General features: G+C 44.5%; 2 protein-coding genes across 2 annotated transcripts in view; both read left to right on the top strand.

Annotated features, from left to right (window-relative positions):
- Positions 1-19758, top strand: part of EFCAB5 (EF-hand calcium binding domain 5) — a 37998-nt gene extending 18240 nt beyond the window's left edge. Inside the window, exons 9-21 of the mRNA XM_066599592.1 lie at positions 114-206; positions 2585-2677; positions 4987-5201; positions 6774-6930; positions 9089-9375; positions 9633-9802; positions 10751-10979; positions 11698-11850; positions 14294-14400; positions 14523-14779; positions 16594-16823; positions 17664-17760; positions 19429-19758. Of these exons, the coding sequence (XP_066455689.1) occupies positions 114-206; positions 2585-2677; positions 4987-5201; positions 6774-6930; positions 9089-9375; positions 9633-9802; positions 10751-10979; positions 11698-11850; positions 14294-14400; positions 14523-14779; positions 16594-16823; positions 17664-17760; positions 19429-19586 (2246 nt within the window). The 3' untranslated portion in view covers positions 19587-19758. The remainder of the gene's footprint in view (positions 1-113; positions 207-2584; positions 2678-4986; positions 5202-6773; positions 6931-9088; positions 9376-9632; positions 9803-10750; positions 10980-11697; positions 11851-14293; positions 14401-14522; positions 14780-16593; positions 16824-17663; positions 17761-19428) is intronic.
- Positions 19759-23532: 3774 nt separating this feature from the next.
- The window catches only part of NSRP1 (nuclear speckle splicing regulatory protein 1), a 47259-nt gene continuing 45849 nt past the window's right edge, over positions 23533-24942 (top strand). Inside the window, exon 1 of the mRNA XM_066599590.1 lies at positions 23533-23677. Within this exon, the coding sequence (XP_066455687.1) occupies positions 23658-23677 (20 nt within the window). The 5' untranslated portion in view covers positions 23533-23657. The remainder of the gene's footprint in view (positions 23678-24942) is intronic.

Raw genomic sequence — 24942 nt, 5'->3', positions numbered from 1 at the left:
AAAACATGGCAAAACTACAGCAAAGACAACTAATTACAAAAACCGAATACTACATAGTAGACAAAGGGAAACAATACTAATCAGTATATTTTTATGACTGTGTAATTGTACAGATGCATCACAGAAAGAAGAGAAGACAAGAGACCATCAGGCTGAAGACAACACAAGCAGAATGTCCCACTTTATTGAGGGCAAACCCTGGTCAGGTGAATAAGAACAAAACCTTCCAGCTCCAAATCGTATCATGGCTTAAATTGGCCTCTTTCACACGGGCTATAAAATCTCACTACAAAACGCATGCATGTGAAGCTCATGGTTTCCAATGGGTTCTTTCAGGCTACAAAACATCATTCGTGTAAGAACCCATTGGAAACCCTGGGCTTCACATACCTGCGTTTTGTAGTGAGATTTTATAGCCCGCGTGAAAGAGGCCAAAAATAGAAATACTGTGCCAACGGCTGTTTTCACATCTGCGGCAGGGGTTCCATTTGGAGAGCATGAAAGGGGAATCCCCTTGCCGAACAGGTCCATCTTATGACGGAACTAGAGATGAGCGAGCACCAAAATGCTCGGGTGCTCGTTACTCTGGACGAACTTTTCGCGATGCTCGAGGGTTCGTTTCATGTAACGAACCCCATTGAAGTCAATGGGCGACCCGAGCATTTTTGTATATCGCCGATGCTCGCTAAGGTTTTCATTTGTGAAAATCTGGGCAATTCAAGAAAGTGATGGGAACGACACAGCAACGGATAGGACGGGCGAGGGGGCTACATGTTGGGCTGCATCTCAAGTTCCCAGGTCCCACTATTAAGCCACAATAGCAGCAAGAGTGGGCCCCCCCCCCCCCGCACTGTCAGCATAAAGATCGTTCTCCTCTGCCATAGCTGTAACAGCTGTGGCAGAGAAGAACGATGTTTGCCCATTGAATTCAATGGAGCCAGCAATACAGCAGGTTCCACTGAAAGCAATGGGCTGCCGGCGATCGTGGGATGAATTGTCGGGAAGGGCTTAAATATATAAGCCCTTCCCTGCAATTCATCCAGAAATGTGTTACAATAAAAATATATACCGGCGTATAAGGCGACGGGGCGTATAAGACGACCCCCCAACTGTCACCTTATAAGCCGGGAATACAGCGGAGCAAAGAATAAAAATCATTACTCACTTCTCCTGGCATTCTGCAGTGCTGCTGCAGGCTGTCGCTCCCTCCTAGTCCCCGGCAGAGCATTGCTTTCTGGACGCAGTGGTTGAAATCCCCGCCTCCAGAAACACACGTGCCTTCAGCCAATCACGGCCATTCAATGACATCATTGTCATTGGCTGTGATTGGCTGAAGGCACGTGTGTTTCTGGAGGCGGGGATTTAAAGCCCTTCGTAGAGAAAGCAATGCTCTGCCGGGGACCAGGAGGGAGCAACAGCCTGCAGCAGCGCCGCAGAACGCCAGGAGAAGTGAGTAATGATTTTTATTCTTTGCTCCACTGTATTCCCGGCGTATAAGGTGACAGTTGGGGGGTCGTCTTATACGCCCCGTCGCCTTATACGCCGGTATATATTTTTATTGTAACACATTTCTGGATGAATTGCAGGGAAGGGCTTATATATTTAAGCCCTTCCCGACAATTCATCCCGCGATCGCCGGCAGCCCATTGCTTTCAGTGGAACCTGCTGTATTGCCGGCTCCATTGAATTCAATGGGCAAACATCGTTCTTCTCTGCCACAGCTGTTACAGCTGTGGCAGAGAAGAAGGATTTGTCTTCTATATGTTCTCAATGGGGTAGGCGCTGCTGCCGCCGGCCCCATTGAGCGCATATAGAGAAGGGCAGATTTTAATACTCGGGTGACACCTAATCTCGCCAGCCACTCACTGCAGGGGGGTGGTATAGGGCTTGAACGTTGCAGGGGGAAGTTGTAATGCCTTCCCTGTCTTTCTATTGGCCAGAAAGGCGCGCAAATTTCTCAGGGAAGAAAATGAAAGTAACCCGAACATCGCGTGGTACTCGTCTCGAGTAACGAGCATCTCGAACACCCTAATACTCGAACGAGTATCAAGCTCGGACGAGTATGCTCGCTCATCTCTAGACGGAACCGAACAGCGCTGAACTGAGCCCATTAACTATAATGGGGTCTGCTCGCTTTCTGTTTAGCTGCCTGGCATTTTACCGGATTTTATACCGCATTTGCAACGTAACCTCTGAACGGAGGTTCCAGCGCAGATGTGAACCCGGCCTTGCATTCGTATTTTCAGTTTTGTGTGTTTATTAGGGAACTTTATTTTTTACTGTAGGTAAAATGGGACAATACAATATTAGGCAATAAAAAGCTATGTTATTTTAGGCTGAGCCAGATGGGGTGTATAGTCAGTGTTTGCTATGGAAATTCTTTTGTTGTATATGCCAGTGTGTCCATTGGCCAAAAATATATTTAAAAAATGTTCAGTTGCCACATGCTTAGCCGGTGTTTGTCAGTATAGCTTTGCCTCAAGTGTATCTAAAAGCATACTGTAAGTCATAAGATTTGCATCTGGTAGAATTACTAAGCTCTACATACTTTGTAGCCATAGTTTATCACTGTGTATCTGTGTAGGTGACTTGCTGACTTCAGATCTGGCTATCCGGTATAGTTCATATGGAGACAGAAGTGAAGAAGAATGCCGTGATGCTGCCACTAAATTCACAGGTAATAGAAGCCTGTCTACTTTTGCTACTTAGTATCCGGTAAGTGGATTTAGCCCTTTTCAATGTGTGCAGATTTTCTGATGCAGAATCCACATTCTTTTTCTTCCAAGTATGGATTTCAAATCTGCATGCAGAAACGACCCGTACCGCATAGACTATGGCACACATTTCCATTAAAAGTAATAGGGTGCAGATTTGCCATGTGTTTGAAATTTTGTATCCCATCCGCAGCAAACAATACCATGTGAACATGGTCTAAAGGTTAACTGTGATGTGAGCAAAGTTGGCCAAACTAAATAGCTTTGTGTGGCGCAGAGTGCTAAGGCAGCAGAAATGCAGTCCTAAGATCTCGTTCGCAACCTGAAGGTTGCAAGTTCAATCCCTGCGTGGTTCAGGTAGCCGGCTCAAGGTTGACTCATCCGTCCAAGGCTGGTAAAATGAGTTCCTAGCTTGGTGGGGGGTAATAAATAAATTACTTGAAAGCGTTGCGAAATAAAGCCTGGTTTAGGCACAACGATTATCACTTAAAAAATCTTTTGAGCGATAATCGTTGTGTGCTTTTTTTTACAGCGCAAGGTGATTGGTCAAACGTTGAGCAATCACCTCGTGCTCTGAGCAGGAATGCAGAAGACAAGCCGGGCTGCTTGTCTTCTGCATCCAGCTGTTCCCCGCTCGGAGCGCCCGGCTGTTATAAAGCTGAGCGCTCTGAGCAGAAGATGCGGAAGACAAGCGGGGTGGCCCTGCTTGCTCTCTGCATCCAGCTATTCTCTGCCCGGAGCGCTCTGCTGTTATACAGCGGAGCGCTCCGAGCAGGGGAGGCAGAAGACAAGTGGGGTGTCCCCCGCTTGTCTTCTGCATCCAGCTGGTTTCTGCACAGAGCGCCCCGCTGTTATACAGCTGAGTGCCCCGAGCTGGGGATGAAGAACACAGCTGGACAGCTCTGTTCGACATACCCCGCCTGTCTTCAGGGAGCGGGATACAGCTGAAATAATAGTATCAGCTATAGCCCGCTGTGAATTCCTGATAACTGGTCGCTGATCTTTTAGCGATCAGCGACAGCTTAACGAAAACTGCACGATGCCAGTGCAGTTAGACACAACGATTATCGCACAAAAGATGGCTTTGAGCGATTTTTGAACGAAAATCGTTGTCTAAATCAGGCATAAGTTGGCGCTATACAAATAACAAGATTTATTTATTTATTCTAGCTTCTCTAATAACATAACACATTCAATTGCGTGAAATAAAATTATGCTGCAACTAACAAGTACAGAGTCTTCTGACAGATATTGGCACCTTAGTTTTAGTGGCTATTGCTGTTTTTGTGTCATGAGAGTGTGCACCATGTCCCTACGGCCCTGCTGTTTATTTGTGGCTTAGAGTTTTCTGACGCTTGTGGTTATACCTCATTGGTAAGGCCCTTCTAGATGGACTGATAATCATTCAGTTTTCGCAGATCCAAGAGGTCAGTGTAAATGCATGCACCGACTGAACGACGAATGATAATCCGTTCACTTATTATTCAATGTTCAGTTCAAATGAAAAATGGAACAATGCCTCTGTGGCGCCACCTAATGGAAGGCAGCATTCCTGCACGTCATTTTTATAAATTTATATAATACATGCAGCCAAAATGATGTCATCAAAAAATACAACTTGTCCTTACAAAAACAAGCCCCCATACAGCTACGTCAACGGGAAAATTAAAAGTTATGGCGCTAGGAATGCAAAACCTGAAAGAGTGATGATTAATCATTAGGACCTAAAATGGGCCCGTCATTAAGGGGTTAAGTATATTACACTGTTACACTTATTCTCGGCTCTGCAGGTGGATCTTCTTGACCAAAATAATAAGATGTGTTCATTAAAGATGCAAGTCCTTTGTATTCTTTGCCATGTGAAATTAGTGTGCGCAACCTCTGACATTTACTTTGAAGTGGTCATTCGCTGATACTCTTGTGTTTCATTAGTAGCAAGATCAAAGCAAACTTCTGGCAGCTTCAATGTAAATATAATCTGTCCATCTTAGAAGATAATGGATTCTCCGAAATACACTGCTTCACAACATAAAGAATCCCGAGCCTATAAAATGAAACTTTTTATGTGCTTCTGGTACTGTACAAAGCTCCACAGTCTCCATATTTGTGGCTTCTTTTGAAGTTTGAAATTTGAAATAATGAAAAAAAGCTAGAAAGAAAATTGATTTGCTTCTTGTTTTGGAAGGATATTGTGAAACTCCACATAAAAGGTTGAAAACCTTGCCAATGTATAATAATTTTATTTTAATACGTTCCTGTGTTTAATTTTCAGATCTACAGACCATCATCTCAGATATTCATACCCGCGGTCCATCGCGTATCCCCAGTGCTTTTGATGATAGTGCCCTTAACTTACCCCAGTTTGTTCAGCTGATGGAGACGTTTGTTGGAGAAGGTGCTCCACTGGCAGCCGTAGAGGAACTCGCGTCTTTCATACAGAAGCAATATGCTGAGACGGAAGAGGAGAGAATTGCATTGTTGGCTAAAGTATGGTACTTTTTGTTCCGATTACATGCTGTAATATTTGTATTTATGCCATATTTAGTCTTTTTTGGGTGTTTAATCTTTACTCATTTCTGTATGCCCAACGTAAGTGATCATAATCTGTGCGATATGAATGAATAAATAACCATGCACTCATAGGATTCTGTAACACAGTGGGTGTGGACCCACCGTGTCACTGACTGATGTGGCTTTGGTCACTCCGGAGGGCTACTCTAAGGGTTCCCCTGGATTTCACTCTATTATCCATTTTTAAGGGATCTAGTCTTTGCAACAAACCCCTTCCAGGTCGCTTCACCAAGAGTAGTCTCAGTGCAGTGACAACTAATCTGGGTGAACCAAAGGCGCAGAAAAGTGGACCGGCATGGATGAAGTCAGTATAATAGGACATGTCAAGTTTATACGATATGGTAAATCAGGCTGGAGGTCTGTACAGGCGGCAATCAATCGAATCATAGTCAGAAGACAGTTGGATCAGGCAGAGATAGGGAAAGCCAGGTGCAAAGAAAAAACGGGAACACCTTCACTTGGGATGCTGGGAACATTTTGCTCAGACACCTTCTTAAATAAGCTTGGAATGCCTGAGGGAAGGAAAAGCTGGGTGCGTGTGTTGGCCCCTTAAGAGATGGGCTGAACATGCATTTGTACCCTACGGGCAGTGGCAGGAGGGGTGATGTGGCATAACAAGCGACAATACTGATGACAGTAGCCAGCGGCAGGGGATTGTCAGTGAGGGCACCACTGGTCATACCCAGTGACCATGACAGATTCCCAGAGCAACTGTATGTAGGGCTAAAAAGGGCCTTAGCTGTGAGCTTTTAATATCATGAGTGTCTAGCCTAGAAGGAAGAATGTAATCCGCTGAACATGATTTAAGGATAATTTGTTTCCCACTTGACCATAATGCAATATTCTTAAATTGATGGAGATTATATCATGTATAAATATCCTATAAACTGAAATGCTCCTTAAAGGGGTTCTATACTTACCTATTCCTTCCCCGTTAATCTACTTACCAGATCTTCACCTCACTGATCTTCTCCTTTCTACTGCAGTCCTAGGGGGTCACTTCACCTCCAGCTGGCTGATTCATCATCTTCCTGTGACGTTACGTACATTCACAGCCAGTCTCCTCCTTGCCCGGCAATGTACAAGTTCACAGCCTAACAGGGAGTGCCGAGCTATTGCAGAGACTGCTCATGCCCGCTGTCTCTGCAATAGATCAGCATTCCTCCCTAGCCGTCACAGGGACATGACCTTCACTGACCTGCAGGAAGAAGAATGCGAGGAATGCTGGCTTCATAACAAGACTGCCGACTGGAGGTGACGTGACCTGGGGGACTGGAGAAGCTAAGAGAGGAGAAGATGCTGTAAGTAGACTGCCTGTGGAGGAATAGGTGAACATAGAATTTGTTTTTTTAATGACAAAACCCTTTTAGGATTATCATAAAAAAACTGTTAAATTAATTTTATTTCTATGTCAGAAAGTGTGTTCTCTATTTTCTAGAGGCTACCATTTAACTCTAATATTCTGCTTAACTACACTACATCCCAAAGGTGCGACAAGAAGCTCTTCTTGCACGACAGAAGCTAGTGCTGCAAGCCCTCTTTGAAAAATGGGACAATGATGGTTCAGGATTTCTACAGCTGGAAGAGGTAGAAGTAGTCTTGGCCAACTATAAAGAAGGGATGGAATCTGAGGTGGTGACTAGAGGTGAGACGTGCTTTTCTAAACTCATCATTTTTATGTACAAATTTACTACATAAGTTTTATAATAATGACATGAAATAGATCAAAGTGGCAATTCTAAGAATTACAATACATTTTGTAATACTAAGCATCAACATGTGGAAGCTTCATGTAACGTCTCCACAATCTATTGTCAAGGTCAGGAGTGTGGACACATTACACTACCAAATGTAATTGCACATCTGAGCAAGAATCAAAATTAGTATTTATTTACATGTGATAATACATAGTAGGGCTCCTTTGGCCCTAAAGACACCGGATATTCTCCATAGCATACTTTCTACTAACATCTAATACACTTCAGCTGGTATTTCCCTCTATTCATCCTGCAAACGATGAGTTCTCTCAGAGAAGATGGACACTGTTCATATTTGCTGACCTGATGTTCATCTTTCCGCTGTTCAGTAGGGTTCAGATGGGGACTCTGTGCAGACCAGTCCAATTGTGGAACATCCATATCCTCAAACCAATGGATCTGTGACAAGGTGCGTTGTCTTGTTGGAAGGATTGCTGACCATTTCCAGAGTATTGCTACATTCTTGCCAGCACATTATTGTCTAGCATGTCAAAGTACACCACTGTATTCATGGTTCTTGCCACAACAGACTGAGGCCATGACATGTAAAACATCCCCAGACTATAACGGAGCCTCCACCGTAGTTAACTGTTAGCGCAACACACTCAGGTAAAATACTTTCCCCAAGCTCCTGCACACCCAGGTACAGCCATCTGATCTGAAGATGGAGTAGCGTGATTCTTCACTCCATTGTTCAACTGTCCAATGACTACACTCCTTGCATCATTGGAGACTGGCAATGCATTTTCTTTGAGAGAACTCACCAGATGTTTGCAGGATGAATAGAGGGAAATGTCTGCTGAAGTGTATGCCACGGAAAGCATCCAATGTCATTAGGGCCCAGTGAGACCCCTCTAAGTATGAACACCTGTAAATAAATACTACTTTTGATTCTTGCTGAGGTGACTAATTACATTTGGTAGGATAATGGATGTCACTATAGAATTTATTTAGGAAAAGCATGGTGTAGTGGACTTCAGAATCCCACGTATGTATTGACTTAGTTGAGCGAATCCCCGGAATAGTCTCAAACAGCAATGACTTATGGCTTACAATTCATATTTACAAAGCAAGGTACCAGAATCCAGAAATAGAAGTGCAGTCATACAAAACTGAGCTCCGGGCTGGCAGAGTTCATGCAACACAATAATACAAATGCTGGTCAGGGTAGACAATAATACGAAGGCAGAATTAGAAAAAATCCAGGTCAAATCCAAAATGTCAAACTGACAGACACCTTCACAAAAAAACAGGAACCAACAGGCGTAGCTAAAGGCTCATGGGCCCGGGTGCAAAAGTTTATCTTGGGGCCCCCCAACGTCTCTTAACCCCTAACACAGTGGCCTAACTTGAAACTCCTGGGCCCCAATGCAAAACCTGTAACAGGGCCCCCAACTATAATGCTTTATTCATAGTACCGGGCCCAATGTATGGAGAAGAGAGGCCTTTTGGTCCCCCTAAGGCTCCTGGACCTGGGTGCAACCACATCCCCCATAGTTAACGCCAATGGGAACCTTGGTTATAACATAAGATGTGCAGTCTTAAGCAGGCTTATATAATCTGAAGTGATTGGCCACAAAGTGAGCACTGACCAGCTACAATAAACCTGCCCTTTTAAACTGTCACAGGATGTATGCACACTATGAAGAAGCCGTGTTGGTGAAATGACACATGTTGAGAGTAATCACTTGCGCCAATTTGCGCAGTGGTCCTCATTCCATTATATTTGCTAGATTGGCCTCTATTGGGCCTCCTTGGTTTATATACAATGTCTAGATGCACTTTATATATAAAATTACTTTAAATTGACAAAATTCTTCCTTATGCAAAATTTCCCATTCATGGCTGTCATACAAGCCTTGCATCCAGGTCACGGACTCATTAGCTTTTGTCGGCAGTAACATTTCCAAAGGCATGATTTGATCTTTTTATTGCTTTTGTATGTGGATGTAGACAATTAGCTAGCTATGACTATCAGGTTATCTTCTAGCTGGATCACACGGAATGTCATCTTCTTGGGAAATAGTAATTATTTCTTGTCTTTAGGAAGGGAGAGTCTGAGCTCTTCACAGTCTAATCGAGGATCAAGAAAGTTGTCAGTGGCCGAGTTCATCAGGTACATCCTGGGTTTGATCCATCAACTTCCAGGTCCAGAAGAAGAGGTCTATGAAAATATGGTAGAATTTCTAACCACCAGTGTGGAACGGACTCACACAGAGAAACTTCGAGGAGCCTCTCGCCGAAAGTGGCTGCAACACATTCTTTCGGTGTCTGAAACGAGTGGTGGAAGACTTGAACCAGTGTACAAAGCTGTACTTCAGGCCCTGTATAAGGTATGTCTGTTTCTCAACTCCAGTCCTCAAATACCCCCCAACAGGTTATGTTCATGATGTTCTTAGTATTGCACAGGTAATATAATTATTATCAATGTCTCAGAAATTGTTATAGGCATTCTCTATGTAGGATATCCTCAAATCATGAATTGTCTAGGGTGCCGGAGGAATGGAGCAAAGAACCACTGCTTAGATCAACATGATGTCAGGATATACTAGCATCTATAAACCTCTACAACTTTATTCCCTATATACAGGATGCAGAGGCTAATGGGAACAACAAGAAGATTAGTGCAAATATCGCCCTGCTGGAGCAAAGCTCCATGATGGAAAAGTGGAATGAAGTTCTACGTTATGTCGCTTGTACTTCCGAAGATGCCATATATCTGTTAAACAAGACACTGACTAGAGATATGAAAGGTGTCAGGTAAGAAAGTAATCAAATGACCTAGTAAAAAAGAAAACCTAATTGTGAGGCTTGATGACATAGTCATTAGAGATGAGCGAGTATACTCGCTAAGGCACATTACTCAAGGAGGAAGGGCCTTAGCCGAGTATCTCCCCACTCGTCTCTAAAGATTCGGGGACCGGCGCGGGTGACAGGTGAGTTGCGGCGGGAGAGAGGGAGAGAGAGATCTCCCCGCCGGCTCCCGAATCTTTAGAGACGAGCGGGGAGATACTCGGCTAAGGCACTACTTGCTCAAGTAATGTGCCTTAGCGAGTATACTCGCTCATCTCTAATAGTCATCTAAACCTACAATGCAGTATATGGTCATATAACAGTGAATGACTGAATTTGTTTTGTTGCGTTGCATGGCATTCCAATTTTTAGTGCGTTCATTTTGATATCAGTTTGTATTGTCAATACACTTTTAGGCCGGCGTCACATGGGCGTATCTTAGCGAGTGCAAAATTTGCGCATACAATGCGCAGAGAATAGAACCAATTGATTTCAATGGTTCCCATGCTCTATTTTCCTGCACATTTGCACATCAAAAGTCCCTGTAGAAGTCAATGAGGTTGTGCAAATGCACACAAAATACGCTAGGAGATGCGTGAAACTGCGCAAATGCATAAGAACCAATTAGCTATTTCAAACCGGAGTATATTTTTTTTGCCGCATGCAAATGCACACACCCTGCATATGGGAATAGTACAGTAAAATACGCTGATGCGCATGCAAAAGAGTATCATTAGTTTCACAAAACCGCTGCACTCATGCACGCGCAAATAGGCATACCTACGCGTGACGTCGGCCTTATTTCATATGATTTGCTTTCTAGATTTTTCTTGTGTTTTTGATAGTTTTGGTCTTTTTTTTACCAATGTATACCAATCATACAATTCCCCAGTGTTGACTACATATAATGTTCAGCTTTGCAGCAGTGGACAGTGGGATACCACAACATGTGCCTCGAGTCCAATATCACGGTAATATTCAGTTCTGGAATACGGAACGGTCTAGTGATGAGAGAAAGGGTTCTCTCATTGTACTGCCGCTTATGGACACGCAAGAGCGAGTGTTCGGTACCCTCAGCATCGATACTCTCAGAGAACTCCGAGACAGGAATATATTCCTCACACATGAAATCAGTTTTTATCAGGTATGTGTGAACAACATCAGTCTTCTACTTCTGGAAAGTGTTGAGTGAACTTTTAAGAAGTTTGGTTCGTCAGGTGCCCAAACTTTGGCCAAAAATTCAGTTTGGTCTGAATTAGTTCGAACTGAACCAGAACTTCATCAACACCCTTAAAATTGATGTATAACATCAATGTGTTGGTCCTGTGGCTCAGCGCTGTTGCCAGATCTGACCAAGGACCATATCTGCATGGAGTTTATATATTCACCCTGTGATTCATAATAATCACCTTAATTTATATAGCACATACATATTACGTGGCACTTTACATCACTTGATGCTGTCTGTCCCCATTGGGACTCAAAATTCATATTCACCTATTAGTATTTTTATTGGAGTGTGAGAGGAAGCCCACATAAATCCAGGGAGAGCATATAAGCTCCATCCAGATGTTGTCCTTGGGCAGATTTGAACCTAGGGTCTTGGCATTGCTGCACAAAAGGTACACCTTCTGAAAAATTTCGGATATCATTGTAAATTCTTGGTGGCTCAGTGGTTCCTATAGTTGCCTTGAAGCACCATTCTTGCCCCCCGTGCAGCTTCTGCATGCATTTATGTCCCCCTCATGGTCGCCTGGTTGGTTTTCCATTGCTCTAATTTCCTCCAACAAACAATTTTTGTTTCCCTATAAAACAGTATTTGTTTTTGAAGGGATATCATGTTTTTGGTTTCATTTCTCTAGGGTGTGACAAATGCTTTCAGTACAGCATACCACCATGTCCAGAGGCAAAGGAATATACTACAGCTGGTGAGCAGTGCACTTGCTTGGATCTACAGCCGTGCTCCTAATATTCGGGCCATTAACACCTACTTAATGGAACCATGTGTGGATAAGGTACTAAGATTTGGTCAAACAGTCTGTTACCAATAAAATATTATGTTCTATATATGGAGAATCGATCCTAGGCATTTAAAGTCTATGTGCATCTTTTAACCCCTTTAGTGGCACACCCGGAAAATCTCCGGGGCTTGCTGCACTAACCATGCAATTAAATTCTGGAATATTTCTGTGGACAGCTCTGGTGCTGAAATGTGCAAAGCACTGAGCTGTCATCTGAAATCTTCCGGGGTTTTAATTGCATTAGTGACTCATTTAAAAAAACTGCCCTGTGAGGCATGACATGGTAATAATAAACCCGCCACTGAAGGTGTTAAGGGGCAATTGTTTTTCATTTAAATGCATGGGCTGAAAATCATTTTTGTATTACGGTTTAATTAAAAATGTTGCACCATTTGTCTTCTGCATTTTTCACATATCACTATATACAGACACTGCAGTCTAAAGGTACCTATGCATGGGACGCAACGACTATGGCTCCAATGCTTTCACATGATAGTCATTTAGTGAATGGAGCAGGAGCGTACCGGAGATCTCTTCCCGCCGGCCACCCCCAATCACAGTAAGCAAACAGTCGTTCAAAGATTGAATGACTCATGTTTACAATGAGCAAGAAGTCACTCCTAGTCGCTTTATTTCATAGAGGTTAACCTTACCCGCTTCCACGATCCTGCGGTGTCCCCCAGTGAAGTTGGCACACGGCATGAAAATCTGACTCTTCAGAGTCCTCTGCACACACTCTCCCATATACTTGTATGGGAGAGAGCAAGCACAGGAACCTGAAAGGAGTCAGTCATTGTACTATGCACCCACTTCAGAGGACACCGCTGGATCGCAGGAGTGGATGAGTATACGTCACCCGGCTCCCTAACAGTACCATAAGTTAGTTTCTGGTGCTGTGGGGATGTGACAGGCTCTAGAGTTGAGCAAACGTACTCTGCCGAGCTTGATGCTTGTTCGAGTATATTAGCATACTCGACGGTGTTCGTTACTCGAACGAGCATCATGCCAGTTTTTGGCTCCTCTCCGCTGTGACGTGCCTGTTTTGGCCCCTCCCTGCCGCAGCGCACGCGTCAATTGCAAATCTTTTGGCTGGCGGGCAGCCGGGGGGGGGGAGAGAGAGAGAGAACGAGAGAGAGAGAGAGAACGAGAGAGAGAGAGAGAGAACGAGAACGAGAGAGAGAGAGAGAGAACGAGAGAGAGAGAACGAGAGAGAGAGAGAGAGAGAGAGAACGAGAGAGACAGAACACGAACCAAGAAAAAAAACTAAGACTGATCTCATACTTACAAACCCATGTTTTTTATGAAGGTGCGATGTGTTTTACAATAAAATCACTTCGCACTCACATGACTGCACTTACGATTTTCACTATGGAAGCAAAAACGCATCGCATTCTCACGAAACTCACATGTACATGTGAGAACAATGCGTTTTTTTTTCTTTTACCTGCTCCCTATAGGGAAGAATGGATGAGTCTTCAACTGAATCACCCAAAAATAGAACACGCTGCAATTTTTCTCTCACATCGCTTCTTCTCGCAGCACTGCAAGAGAAAAATTGCCTATGTAAATGCACCCTGTAAAATGATGGGTTATTTTCCCGTGCGACTTCTGTGCGTCTCGCAATGCACAGAAATGGTGCTGGAAAATTGCCACTGACTGATGATAAGTGCAGGAGAGAAGAAATAAGGCTGAAAACCGAGCCGTCAGTCCAGCCTCACTGACGGTTCTCCTCCCGAGACTTAGAGTATTTTTAGACAGGACATGCTTTCACACAGGAACGATAGTCGTTTAGTAAATAAAGGCAGAGTGCGCCAAAGATCTCTTCTGGCCACCCGCCCCCATTCATAGTGAACGGACAGTCCTTCATTGATGAACGACTGAATGTTTAGACTAAGCGAGATGTTACTTTATTTCAGTCATCTGAAACGAAGCGACTAACGACTGATGAGCGATTTTGTGCTCGTTATTCTGTCAGGTCCCGCTTTTGCACGGGATGACTAATGGCCAAAATCACTAGTTTGAGCAACTTTTCAGCTGCTAGCCAGCCCATGTAAAAGTACCCTTAGACTACTTATAATGCAGTGATAGGTAGATGCAAATGGCGCAATTTCTTTTATCAATACCCAATGATTGTCAATCCAAAATCCATGTATTTAAGTAAAAAGAAGTGACCCCCAAAAGTGTCCATAGCCTTTAATGTATGTGCTTAGAGATGTTTTTGACATAATACGCAAGGGGTATGTGTACATATGGATATGGCATTGCTGTAAACTATTCCTGGGATTGTGGTAATCAAGAGATGCTATGTAAAGGTACTATCGCACTTCTATATGATGGACACAAAGCACTTTGTAGTTGGCACTGAATGAGCTGATATGTATATATGACTATACAAAAAAGTTCAGGTTTTCAGACTCCCTTCCTACTACTTACATAGGCACAAGGATATGTATTTCGGAACATGATGCACACAGACAACAATACAGGAGTGTCTGAAATCTACAGTTCTCCAGCCACACTGCGAAGACGGGACAACCTGTTCAGGTGAGTGTCACCACACTTTATGGGTTAGTGCCAGTTGGGAAGACCATTGATTGTAAGGTGCAAGATGTTGCTTATGAACGTGAGATCAATATGAGAATAATTTTGAGTGTCTGTCTGGACAGGGACTATCTATTTAAATGCGGCGATAGTTCAGAAGTTATCACAACAGATGCCTATGGAGAACGGCACATTGCTGTACCCATCCGTGATCTATCAGGAAGAGCTCTGGGAGTGCTGGATCTAAACACAGGCCACTGCAGGGATCTACCAGCCCACGAGTCCCAGGACTTACAGAAAATGTTGCAGATGCTACAGGGAGCTTGTTATGAAATTTTGGAGGAAGAACCATCTACAGACATCCGAAAAAAGGCTGTTTTAGGTAAAATTTCTATACATCTTACTATAGCATTTATTTAACCCTTTCCGATCCACTGTCTGACGTCTTCCTACATTCTAATTGAAGCTTGTACAGCTCCAATGTCAGAAGACGTCCGACAGGGTATTCTTATAGTCTATTATCAGCCACTCCACTGTTGGAGCCTCTGTGGCGCACACACACTGGCTTTAGCCAGCAGATGGCACCGTTTTATAACAGCAAAAAGAGAAAGCCTTTTAGAAAACCCTGAATCCACAATTGGATTGGAAAGGGTTAATGCATCAAGCTTTCAGACCAGATCCTCATTTGGGATACACACACCAGATCACCGTGTTTCTTTAGGAGATAGACATAGTACAGAAGCCAGAAGCGAATGTGAAAGACTGAACGATTTTCATTGGAATGCGCCAACAATGTATCTGCCTGTATAAACAGGCTGCACAAGAGCAAGCGATGACATCATTCGCTCGTTTAAACGATAAATTAGCTCATCTAAAAGGGCCCTAAGCTTGCGTGGGTAAAAAAGTGGTAAAAGGTCCTTAAATAATATAGAAATTTGTATTTTTTCTATTTACCACTAGAGGGCAGTATCATCCAGTTTAATAGTGGAGAAGCTCAGTCTTCATTAGAGCGTACAGGAAGGTATTGTATATAGATTGTCAATATTGTAGGGGTTAAAATCTTTTGTACCAACGTTTAATAATTGTATAGTGAGTAATTCTGTCACATTGTTAAATACGTTGTGTTTAATCTCTTACCATTTTCAAATCTCTGCTAATGAACAGAAGGTAGACTGAATAACACCAATAGGTATAGGAAGGGAGGGCGTGTTAAAGGGTTGATCCCACAATAAGCATTTATCACCTAGGGGTCTGATTCCTGGGGCTCCCAGGGATCATGAGAACGGAGCACCCCTGAACCCACTGGGTGATTGCAGCAACATTGCACATGCGTGAGCGCAGATTCATTCTAAGGCTACAAGGAGATGTGTCACGTGACATGAAGATCAGAGTCACACTGCAACATCACATCTGTTGACTGCCAATGGTGTTGCGTTGCAACGTAATGCGACTGCGGCATGACAGGCGTAGAGGATCAAAATTGGTCGTGTTTTATTGACAAGTCACATGCAACATTTCCATTATAGACCTCAATATAAGTTGCGCATGGCTGTAATTAATTATAATCCCCAGTCCGTAAGCATCCATCACAGCCTCTGTAGTGTGCACAGTGTTACGCCATTCCTGCAGCTTTCGCCATTCTCAGATCTTTGGTGCTGTCAGCGGCATTCAGGGACCAAGTCCCATGTGGGAAGGGAGACGCTCTGTCCTTCCACGTGGTCTGTCTTGGACCCTCGTTCATCAGTTCAATTTTGGTCGTCTCTTGAATGTTGCTTTCCTCCTGCATGGGGGTAGTGCTAGGGTTGCCACATTCACTGGCCACCACCAGCTTTACTGCTGTGTTTCCCACACAAGACATGCACTTTTGAGCAGCACACACACTGCTGCTCCTGGCCTCTGTATCTGGAGCTATGACGCAGCTACAGCCCTTTCTATGCCCTTTTAGGGTGCCAGAATCTCCCGCGCTTAGCTCTGGAAAACGGACATGGCTTTGAACCTGCGAACATTCGTTCGCACGAGTGAGGGAATCTTTTCCCATGCCTTCGCATGGGCCCCTTCTGCATGTGGCTGTGGCTCTAATTATATGGTTAAAACTGATGCTTTGATTTTATATAGGGATGCCCATTTTGGCATGCATAGTTAGCAAATCGTTGTACTATAATCTACTTTATTTCCCTTTTATTTGCATGACTGCAGAGGCAGAACGAGGGTCCGCACAGAGGAGAGTAGGAGTGCTCTTTCATCGCTTCATGCTGCAAGACCTGCGACAATGTGTCAGTAAACTAGATCACCAGTCATTCGCTGAACTGAAGAGCTACAAGGAGCCCCCTGCCATGGTGCACAGTATCCTCAAGGCTGTGTTACTCATGTTTTATCCAGCCTGGGCTGAGTCAGAGGAGATTCACAGCTGGAATCAGTGCAAACTGGTAGGTTGAAGAGGGCCTGCTGTGTCCTTATTTTGGTGGGACCGGCTGCATAGCATAGACTGATGATTCCAATGATGTCTCTCTTTTCCCTCTACTCCTTCCCGTTCCACTGGGCGAGTTCTTCTTAGTTTCTGTTCCCGGAGAGATGAACATGTCAGGCTGGCGGTCTCCACTGCTCACTGATAGTGGGTGACGTTGGACTTCACTAATAAGTAAGCAGTGGGAACTACCCATCTGACACAATCATCGGAAACAAAGAAGACCCCATAATGGCAAATGGGAAAGAGCAGAGAGAAAGAAGACCTTGTTGGTGTCAGTGAGGCTGTGGTGGCAAAGCTATGCAGCCGGCCCAACAGACACGAGGACACGACAAGTCTTGGACTGTAAGACATGCAAACTTTCCTGTTTTTTTGGTGAAAAAAAGTTAAAGAAATCTGATGCATTTTTTTAAATATTGCCTGCATTTCTTCTTGTGTTTGAATTGTTCCATCTCTGGATGGAACCAAACAGCTCCAAACTAACCCCATTGACTATAATGGGGTCCATTCGGTTTCCCTTCAGCTGACCGTCTTTCAGCCGGTGACTGCAGTTTCATTGTCTGGGGAGTGTTTTTCTAGCATGGTCTAGGACCATTGGTTGTCACACGACAATACTTAAATGGCGACTGCTACAGAGACCTGTTAGCTGAGCATCTGTACCCAAAGCTTTCCCTACTGTTAATATTAAAATACTCTATCAGAAGCTCCAGTGCTAGAGGAAATCTGTGTATGATATGATAATTGGAAGTAGTTGGTAACTTATCCTTATGATCCCATTTTAACTTTATTGTCATATTTGTAGAAAGTGAATAGTGATTTGATACGGAAGATATTGTCGTTTGACCCCACTGCCCAGTGTGTACAGCTCAACCCAGAAATCCTGGCTAAGTATATTAAAGGTAAGGTACCCTTAAATGGATTTTCCATTCACTATGGCTCCATGAGGGAACAATATATTTAGAGCCAAGGTTGGATTTGGATCCAGTCCTGCTCAGAGCAGGTACGTCTATCCAAAGACCTTCCGGATAAGTTGGATAGGATTCGATCCAGGCCTTGGCACTGAATATATGGCTCATGCAAGTAGCTGTAATACAGCCTTATGGATAACCCCTAGGGTTGGGTTTATTCATATTTTTAGACTATTGTTTTCCTGTTAACTAACTTTTGAGTTGTCTCATTTTGCAATTTATAACAATAGGAAGCAACAAGTAAATTGGTATGGTTAGGACCACTATATCCGCTCATTCTGGCCAGTTACACACAGTGGCTTCTTCTACTATCCCACGGAATGTCAGTACCACAGGGTTTGGACTGTGACACCAGTTACAGAATAGGATGCGAAGATGGAGTTACAAAAATAGGAATTTTCTTTATTTTTAACAAAAAAAATAAACAAAAGGAGCAATGCTATGCAGTTTAGGAAAACAGTTCAAGAAACAAAAAATGTGTTGCTGGTACCGTAATCCTAACTACATCTAACTGAGCCCTACAATTGTTATGCTATGCATACCGGGAAATGAGTTTTCCACACTTCGTTTTAGTTCGTTACAATGTTAGAAGCACACACTTGCAATAAAGTGAACAACACAGTCTATTAGAACAGGGATTGTGGCACAACGCACAAGGTTCATAGATAACAGAAGCATTCTCCGTGACCAGTGCATTTGCAAAACTCTAATACTTGTGGTCCGATACTTCCAGGCTCTATTCTTACAAGAGTCACAATTGCAGTTTTCTTTTACGTATTTTAACTTTACAATTCTTGGTGTCCCAAACAATAGTGTTTGTCATGTCACCCTATTAGCAGGCTTGCTTGAAGCTCCAAAAAGTCATGGTTGTGTGCATACTGTTTGGCTTTTAATGAGGCCGGCCTCACTTATGACCTGATGCTATCCTCAATGTGCTGAGATTCATGGGCTCTATAGCACAGTCCAAACTTTCCTTCTCAATCACAGGGCATTGCACTTCAATAAGCAGCTCCTTGGCAGGCTTTAGCAAGCTCTATGGTGACCCCTTGGCCACAGGAGAGCAATCAGGAGTCCCAATGACCCTGCAGCATCTAAGGTTTCTCAGGCAGACATCCTGCAAAGCCCCTGCAAGCTATTGCTCTCAAACATCCTCTCCACTACACAGCATCCTATGCTTAACTCATTGTTCAAGCTGCGCTGCTCTGTGGCGCGGCATTAATACTTTTTTATAGGACTTTGGAAACTTAAGGACCTTTCCTGAGGGAGGAGCTTAGGTTGTCATTCAGTACCCCACACTTGGCTGTCTAGTTCAACCATTCTGTCCTGGAGGAGGCAGAGCTTAGCATGATGATGTCACTGGGGGGCATGGTGATGTCACTGGGGTCAGAGCCTTGCTCAGAGCATCTTTTCAGCTCCTCTTGTTAACCCCTTTCTTTACATACCAAGCTCAGAGCTGCTTGTCTTAGTAAAAGGGAGAGCAGGGCAGCGCTCTCCCCCTTACATCACTATCCTTCAACTAACTACTTTGTTGTAAGTTGAGTTATTTACATAACTTTAGACTACAAAGATGCCTTAAAATATGTGACCAATATATTTCAGGTATTCCCAGAGGAGCGGTCTGGAAACATGGCTCTATCCCAGCAGAGCATCTCTATAATTGGGCTTTCACCTGCCTCTCACTGATAGAACTCAGCCAGAAGATGCAGGACACACAGCCACCATCCCTGGTCTCTATGGCAGCACCAAATGTGAATTAAAACAAAATGGAATATGACTAGTTGTGTTTTTATTTGATCTCATATGTCATGACTGGGTAGAGATAGATACGGTACATGTCATAATGGAAATGGAGAAGTGTGCAATGGAAAGAGAAAGGCTCAAAAATATTACCCATGTGTCCAAATTCTTTAATAAATGTTAGGAAAAATGCATATGCCTGACAGTCTGGATTACTGTGTTTGTGTATCCATTATTTGGACAATCACTCCTTAAAGAGAACCTGTCACCAGATTCATGATATCCCAACCACGAGCATCAAGAGCTCACATTTCAGAAAAAACACACTTCGAAAATTGGCTTGGATTGGGGCTTGGTGTCATGGGGGAAGGCCCCGACAACTACCACCCACCCAGATTACTTAGACTTACATGTCTCTCCCTATTTATGTGCAGATCCAGGCAACATGTACATGGTGACAGGTTCCCTTTAAAGCGGCCGCACACATTAGATGAATGTGGGCTGAACCTGACGATTTTTTGGCAGGATTGGTTGGCCATTTAATAAGTATGGGGGGGGGGGGTGGAGATGGGGGGTGTTCCACACTCTCCTGATGACATATGTTGGGAGACAGAAGAGCTTGGCAAGTTGGATTTCAACACACCTGAAAGGTTTGGCATGAACCCAAACCAAGCTACTTGAAAAAGGGTTCTACTGATTTGGTTCACTCATGTGAAAGTATTAAGATGATTTTTTAAACTTGTCATTTATGAGTTAATACAACTATATGTCTGAAATGTTTAAAGCAGCACAGACCTAGGTAAGCTATTTTTGGTGGGTGGGGGATTTGGACATTCCCTAGAGACCATATTTGGCCATCAGGTTCCTTTTACTAGGATGGTGTGGGCAATGAATCACATAGTTATTTATTAAACTTTGCCACGAATTGTTAAGTTCAGGAAGATGGTCCACCACTATACTCTCTTTGTCTACTTGCACTATAAATAAAATTAAAACTGGGCTGGGCTCTTTAGAGAGAGCATAGTGGTGCCTTCACACAGTTGATGTCTCTGGTTCCTTCTTTGATGATCATCGTTGATCAATTTGGACACATTAGAGAACTTGTATCCCGGAAACCTTATTACCAAATCTAAATCCAACACTAGTCCTGAATACTGGTGTATAACACTAACAGCCAAAACCCCTGTATATAGCACTCTTTTTTATAGGTCTTCCATGGCTCTTACACAGTGTAAGACATTAGTTTTAGTGTTTTTGGTGAACTTCTGGATCGGTTCAGACCAACCCGATCTTTTTGAAAAAGTTCAGTAAACCGCCCAACAGAACTTTTCAAGGGTTCACTCATCAGTTATCTCTAACACTTGCTACATGTAGCCCATCCTCAAGCCTTTCTGTCTCTTTTGCAGCGAAGCAGTTAAGGTTTTCTGAACAGAGACTGAGAGATCCCATCTATGTAATAACATTTCAAGTAAGAACATCTTTTTAATAAAAGCAAAATTTGGGAAGCGGCATCTGTCTGTTATTTTATCTTGCTGATAAGACCCTGCCAACAGCAGGTTAGAGCTGCCGTACTGATTCCACCACGATAACATGCTCTTGTTATTGTGCTACCTGAACCCAAAGATAATCTGTTCTGCGCTTCGTATTCCTGTAAAGGGACAATTAGGGAGAAACGTCCGTGTTTCCAGGAATAATCTTCTAAAAGATATTAAACTGCCAGCACATACCCATATACTGTACGCACGACTTCCTAATAGAATATAAGAATGACAGCCAGTTATTTACTATATGAAGACTTGATGTGCGGAATTATCCCTCATTTTAAGCGAATCTCATACATGTGATGATTGAAACATGACTTGAAATATTTGTAAATGTGAAGTAATTTCTATTGGGCCATAGAAAAAGCGGAACTACTGTAGCTGAAGGATAATCAGCTTTTTTTTTAAATAAATGGCGGTCCATGTATGATGTTTCCTAGAACTGGGAAATTAATTTGTAATATTGCATGGAAGAACCACCTGCTGAAGGTATCGGGCAGACTGTTTTTTAACCCTTTCCAATCCACTGTCTGACGTCTTCCTACATTCTGATTGAAGCTTGTACAGCTCCGATGTGAGAAGACGTCCGCCAGGGTATTCTTACCGTCTATTGCCAGCCACTCCACTGTCAGAGCCTCTCTGGCGCACACACACTGGCTTTAGCCAGCAGATGGCACCGTTGTATAACAGCAAAAACAGAAAGCCTTTTAGGAAACCCTGAATCCAAAATTGGATTGGAAAGGGTTAATGGTCGCAAGGTGTGTATGTTAGCCAATAGCCACCCCTGAACGATCTAATGACCCATGTGCTTACCGGTAGTATTGTATCTTGACACCACCAGCGAGTACTGGCGGAGCCAGGATTGACAGGAGGTGACGCCCCCTGTACATGATTGGCTGCACAGTTGGCTGGCCTGCAGGTCCTGGCAGCTCACAAAGGAAGGATTTTTTTGGAGCAGCATACAGCGCATATATCTATATTACACCCCAGTTCGGCAGCATGCAGCAATTCCAGCAACCTCATTGGTCCTGATTCACAATTTTAAGCAATTTCATGGGTTGTTTGGCTTGTGTGATTCAACCTCATTGGTTGTTTGGGTTCCCTGATTCAACCTGATTGGTTGTTAGTGCTGAACTGGAGTGTAATATAGATATATGAGTATAGCGCAGCCCCTGTGGCAGTCAGGCAGCCCCAGCTGCAAGGCCCTTCCCTGGCGATGCGACACAAGCATGCACCCCCCTCCCCCTGTGTGATTTTCAAATTCTGGGTGGCAGCAGACCAAGGCGGCCTCCATCCCCCGATGTGGTGATCACCTCGCGGCCGGCAGCAGGGAGGCCACAGCGCCAGGTTGAGACACTGTGACAGCAGGGATCCCACTGCGCCGTGGGACAGCAGCAGGAGTGTCTTCGGCGCAAGCACATGCCCAATAACTCTGCGCCGGGCACCGGGCGTGATGAAGCTGAGAGGCGTGGGCTGCAGTGCGCAGGCAGCCGACGGGTGGGATGCAACGGGTTCTTTTCACTATGTATTGCGCAGGCAAATTTTTCTGGTGTAATACGCTGCGCAAATACAATTATGTGAATACGTCCTAAGGGCGGCTTCACACGAACATATGCACCATTGCGTGCGACTCAGCGCAGCGTATTTGTGCTATGAACGAGTCTTTTTTGCGTACGTATCTGTGTATTTTAGGAAACCTTTTGAGCGTGTTTATTTGCCCGCGGCAGACAAACATGTCCCGATTTAAACGGCTGTTTAGCCTGTGTTCTAGGTGGGTTTTTTTTTCACAGAATTGCGCAGCGCATTTGTTCACCTCTAGAGATGAGCGAACGTGCTCGGCCACTCCCCTTTTTCGCCCAGATACCGCGAATTCCGAGTACTTCCGTACTCGGGCGAAAAAATTCGGGGGGCGCTGTGGCGGCACGGGGGGGTAGCAGTGGGGAGTGGGGGGGGAGAGGGAGAGAGAGAGGGCTCCCCCCTGTTCCCCGCTGCTACCCCCCCGCACCGCCACGCCTCTCCCCGCCCCCCCCCCCCCGAATCTTTTCACCCGAGTACTGAAGTACTCGAAAATGGCGGTACTCGGGCGCGTAAGTACTCGAAACGAGTACGTTCGCTCATCTCTATTCACCTCCTAAAGACTTCTATGGGGACCTTTGATGAGCAAATGTGCAAGAAACCTGAAATCAACAAGTTCTATTCTCTGCATATTGCATGCACAAATTCATGCAAATACGCCTGTGTGAAATAAGAAATTATGTAAATATGTCTCAAAAGCTGGGAGGCTGAAATGCACTCTCCGCCGCGAGAAAGACTACAATTCCCAGAATCCCTCTGGCGACATCCGGTATTTTGCGGTTCGGAGCAGCAGATTCGTGTCGCCATATCTCCGGGGCTTTCCTGAATGATAAAGCTTTATACTCGTACTGAACACTTTGCCACGTTATGTGAAATATTAAGCCGCCTGTAGCAGGTCAGCTGCGTGTGACTGATGTTAAACATAGTGCCGAATGTGCAGCTGTGAACAGCATATCTACTGACGGCGCGGCCAAGATGGCGGCTCCCGGGAAACAGTAAGTAGGAGCTTATAAGACTGTAAGAGGCTGTACATAGCAGACGTCAAGCCTGCCACCTGTTCCCCGTCTTGTACAGCACGACGGTGTGATGTCTGACAGAAGCAGTCTATAACTTGTGGCACTACCAGAGCATGCTGGGAGTTGTAGTCCCAATATTGGCTATGAAAGTCCATGGCAGTGTAAAAAAACGCAGTGCATACCGATTTCACAGGGGTTTTCAGTGCGTTTTTAGGGCCGCTAAATCATTTGGGGGTAATGGCGCGACTGAACGCCGAATGAGAATTTATTAGTGTCTTGTTTGTCGTCCTGCATAAAACTGACGAGGCATCGGCCGTGTGAGCAGCAGTCGCCCGCTTAGGTATTAAAAAAACGTGCATACGCACCAAAAATGCGCACGGTGAAGATGATGTTTTTTTTCCCGGACCAAATTGCGTACAGCGATGTGAATGAGGCCTCACACGGGGGGAGCGCGGTGTAGGTCAGAATCAGACAGAAGTTGCGCAGGAAAATCGCCCAATGAATACACCCCAAAGGCGGATTCAGACGAAGGTGGTTTCGTCCTCTTTGACGGCCGCGATAATCACAGCCCCGTTACGGGACGAAGCGGAACCACTGATATCAATAGGATTTCAGTGCTTGAAGCTTTCGGGATTCTCGCCCGTTAATCGTACGGATGTGAAAAGCTACGACCCGCCATATTATCCCGCATGTAGTGAAGACGTGGTGCGGGGAGGATCGGGCAGCCGCCATCTTCCAGCTCCTGCTCTCTGGCGCGGAGTTTGAAAAGCCGGCAAAGGGGAAGAAATCCCCCTCATTCAGGCGCAGCTACGCTCCGTTCTGGCGAGCACAGTTGCGCCTACGTTCGTCTGAAGCCGCACGTATATAGGGTGTGAAGCTGAGGCATTCCGCCATAAGGGTTTATTCACTGAGCGATATTCTCGAGTGGATGTTGTGCGATGCGAAGCGCAGAAAACTTGCACAGAATAGTTTTATGCCTGCTGCACGCGGTCACGAAGTATACCGCAGCGGAATCCGGCTGTGACCCCGGCCGGTGACCCCGTGTGCCTGCATTATCTGTAATGAGGCCCGCAGGCGGTCATGTGCAGTAGAGCTTTTGTTTTTCAGTATATGTATTTCCCATAAGTAATGTTCATTGACTTCGATGGGGGCCGTCTGCGCGGAATCATCGCCAATATAAAGCATGCTACGTTTTTTCCCTCCGCTCACAGAATATGCAATTTGTATCTGCAAGTCTAAAGGAA

Source organism: Eleutherodactylus coqui, chromosome 4 (genome assembly GCF_035609145.1).
Source record: "Eleutherodactylus coqui strain aEleCoq1 chromosome 4, aEleCoq1.hap1, whole genome shotgun sequence".
Lineage (NCBI taxonomy): Eukaryota > Metazoa > Chordata > Amphibia > Anura > Eleutherodactylidae > Eleutherodactylus > Eleutherodactylus coqui.
The sequence above is the reverse complement of the archived record's forward strand: the minus strand, read 5'-3'. Positions and strand labels throughout refer to the sequence as shown.